Below are 2,361 nucleotides of genomic sequence, written 5' to 3' on the forward strand. Positions count from 1 at the left end.
GGTTCTGTGACAGCACTAGGAAAACAAAACACGTACTGGACTGTTTAAGAAATGAACAACTATACCTGACAGCACTCAGACATCAGCTAGAGAATTATATTTTAGGATGATGTTAAACAGGAATTTGGGATAGATTAATTATAAGATTTTTTCCATTTGTAAAATCCGATGTTTCTATCAAAAGCTCATTTGTCCTATGATTAAATCAAATAGCAAATTCAAAAAATGTCATAAAATTTTTATTGTACATTGATTGCTAACAAAGTTTTTTTTTCTTTTAAAAGTTTCATGAGATTCATGACAATTTACAATTACTACTTTCTATCTGGTTACATAGTTTTTGCTTTGTGTCATGGTATTTTTCACTCTAAAATACAAACTTGAAAGTATTTCAATGTGGTATTTTTGTATCTTCAGATTAGTTTTTCATTTGTTTTCAGATTTGGTTGTAATGACCTTGGCAGAAAACATTTGCCTTAAAATAGAGAAATCCAACTGCAAAGGCAGAAGCAGCAGCACCATGGGACCAGCCAATACATCCCAAATATCACCAAACACCTTCTTGCTGATGGGCATCCCAGGACTAGAACATCTGCATGCCTGGATTGGGATTCCCTTCTGCTGCATGTACGTGGTGGCCTTGATGGGGAATGTGACCATCCTGGCCGTGGTGAAGGCAGAACGAAGCCTCCACCAGCCTATGTTCCTGTTTCTGTGCATGCTGTCAGTCACTGACCTGGTCCTCTCCACATCCACACTGCCCCGCATGCTCTGTCTCTTCTGGCTCAGAGCCCGTGATATCACCACTGATGCTTGCTTGGCCCAAATGTACTTCATCCACAGTGTTACTGCCATGGAATCCGGCTTCTTCCTGGCCATGGCCATTGACCGCTATGTGGCCATCTGTGACCCACTGCGCCACGCCACCATTCTCACACACAGTCGCATTGCCAACATTGGAGCTGCTGTGGTCCTCAGGGGAGTGGTCTTCTTTTTTCCACATCCCATCCTACTCAAACAACTGCCTTACTGCAGAACTCGAATCATTGCACACACTTATTGTGAGTTCATGGCCGTGGTGAAGCTGGCGTGTGAAGACACAGGGACCACCAAGCGCTACAGCCTCAGTGTGGCCTCTGTTATTGGGTCCTGTGATGGCTTTTTTATTGCTGTCTCCTATGTTCTAATCCTCAGAGCTGTCTTTCATCTTCCATCACAGGAAGCAAGTCTTAAAGCTCTAGGCACGTGTGGTTCCCATGTCTGTGTCATCCTCGTTTTCTATTCCACGGCTGTCTTTACCTTCCTGACCCACCGCTTTGGCCATAATGTGTCTCCCCAAATTCATATTTTCATTGCCAATATGTACCTTCTGGTACCACCCTTTCTTAACCCCATTGTTTATGGTATTAGGACAAAGAAAATTCGAGACCATGTCATTAGTTCTCTAAAGATAAAAGTTGCTCAACTAAGCTAAAATTGTTTGTAGAGATGGCAGAATCACAAAGGAGGAGGGCAAATGATTGATCCCTTTCTCATAACTGACATTAAATGTCACCCAAATAAATCAGACATTTAATCACATTTTAATGGGGAAGAATGGTCATATATAATAGAAACTCCCCAATTCTAGTGCATCCAGTTAGGTGTTATATATTTTGTGTGCAACTGGGTCTTGGGGAGCTTACTTAGAACTTGAATGGGAAAGGAATCTCCTTCTACTCTTTGCTACTAATGAACTTTGGTATAACTATGGGTAGTAATTTATTTTCAAATAAGAAGCAATTGAAAAAGGGGGAAAATCCATGGAAATATTTTAAAATTCCCATAAAGAACCTGTTACTGATAAATTCATGATAACTGTCAATATTCTGAAGAAGAGGGAATGTAACTGGCTTCACATCCCCTGCATACATCAAATAATTTTGTATGCGTGCAAAAGAACTGACACATGGTACAAGTTGCCAAACGGTAAAGGTGGAATGATCAACATTGCAATAATCAAGTCAACATATCTTTAAATAATCTACCGCTCATAGAATATTATCTCTTTACCAAAAATAACTTGTGTCTGCCACTGGTTTGTTACCTGAATTAAGATACTATCCTTTAAATTTTTATCACAGAGTCTCCTGAAAACACAAGGAGCTTTATGCTTGACACTACATTTTTGGGACATTGCCTAGAGCTTTGTCAGGCCCTCTGAACTTGATTCAGATATGCTGGCCATCAGCAACATGCTACCATCTTTTGTTGAAAGAAAATATCTATTACAAAGCAGTCACTTTAAGTGTATTGGTGATTATACTACTGGAAATATTAAAAATAAGATTATTATAGATAATATAAATTTTTTTAATGGAA

The 2,361-nt window shown here is 39.3% G+C and overlaps 1 protein-coding gene across 1 annotated transcript; it reads left to right on the forward strand.

The window, feature by feature from the left end:
- Nucleotides 1-520: 520 nt before the first annotated feature.
- LOC112605906 (putative olfactory receptor 52P1) lies at nt 521-1,474 on the forward strand. The gene has a single exon (XM_025355810.1). It carries the CDS (start codon nt 521-523, stop codon nt 1,472-1,474), a length of 954 nt encoding a protein of 317 aa, XP_025211595.1.
- The last annotated feature ends 887 nt before the right edge of the window (nt 1,475-2,361 follow it).

The sequence above is a fragment of the Theropithecus gelada genome, chromosome 14 (assembly GCF_003255815.1).
Source record: "Theropithecus gelada isolate Dixy chromosome 14, Tgel_1.0, whole genome shotgun sequence".
NCBI classification, from domain to species: Eukaryota; Metazoa; Chordata; class Mammalia; order Primates; family Cercopithecidae; genus Theropithecus; species Theropithecus gelada.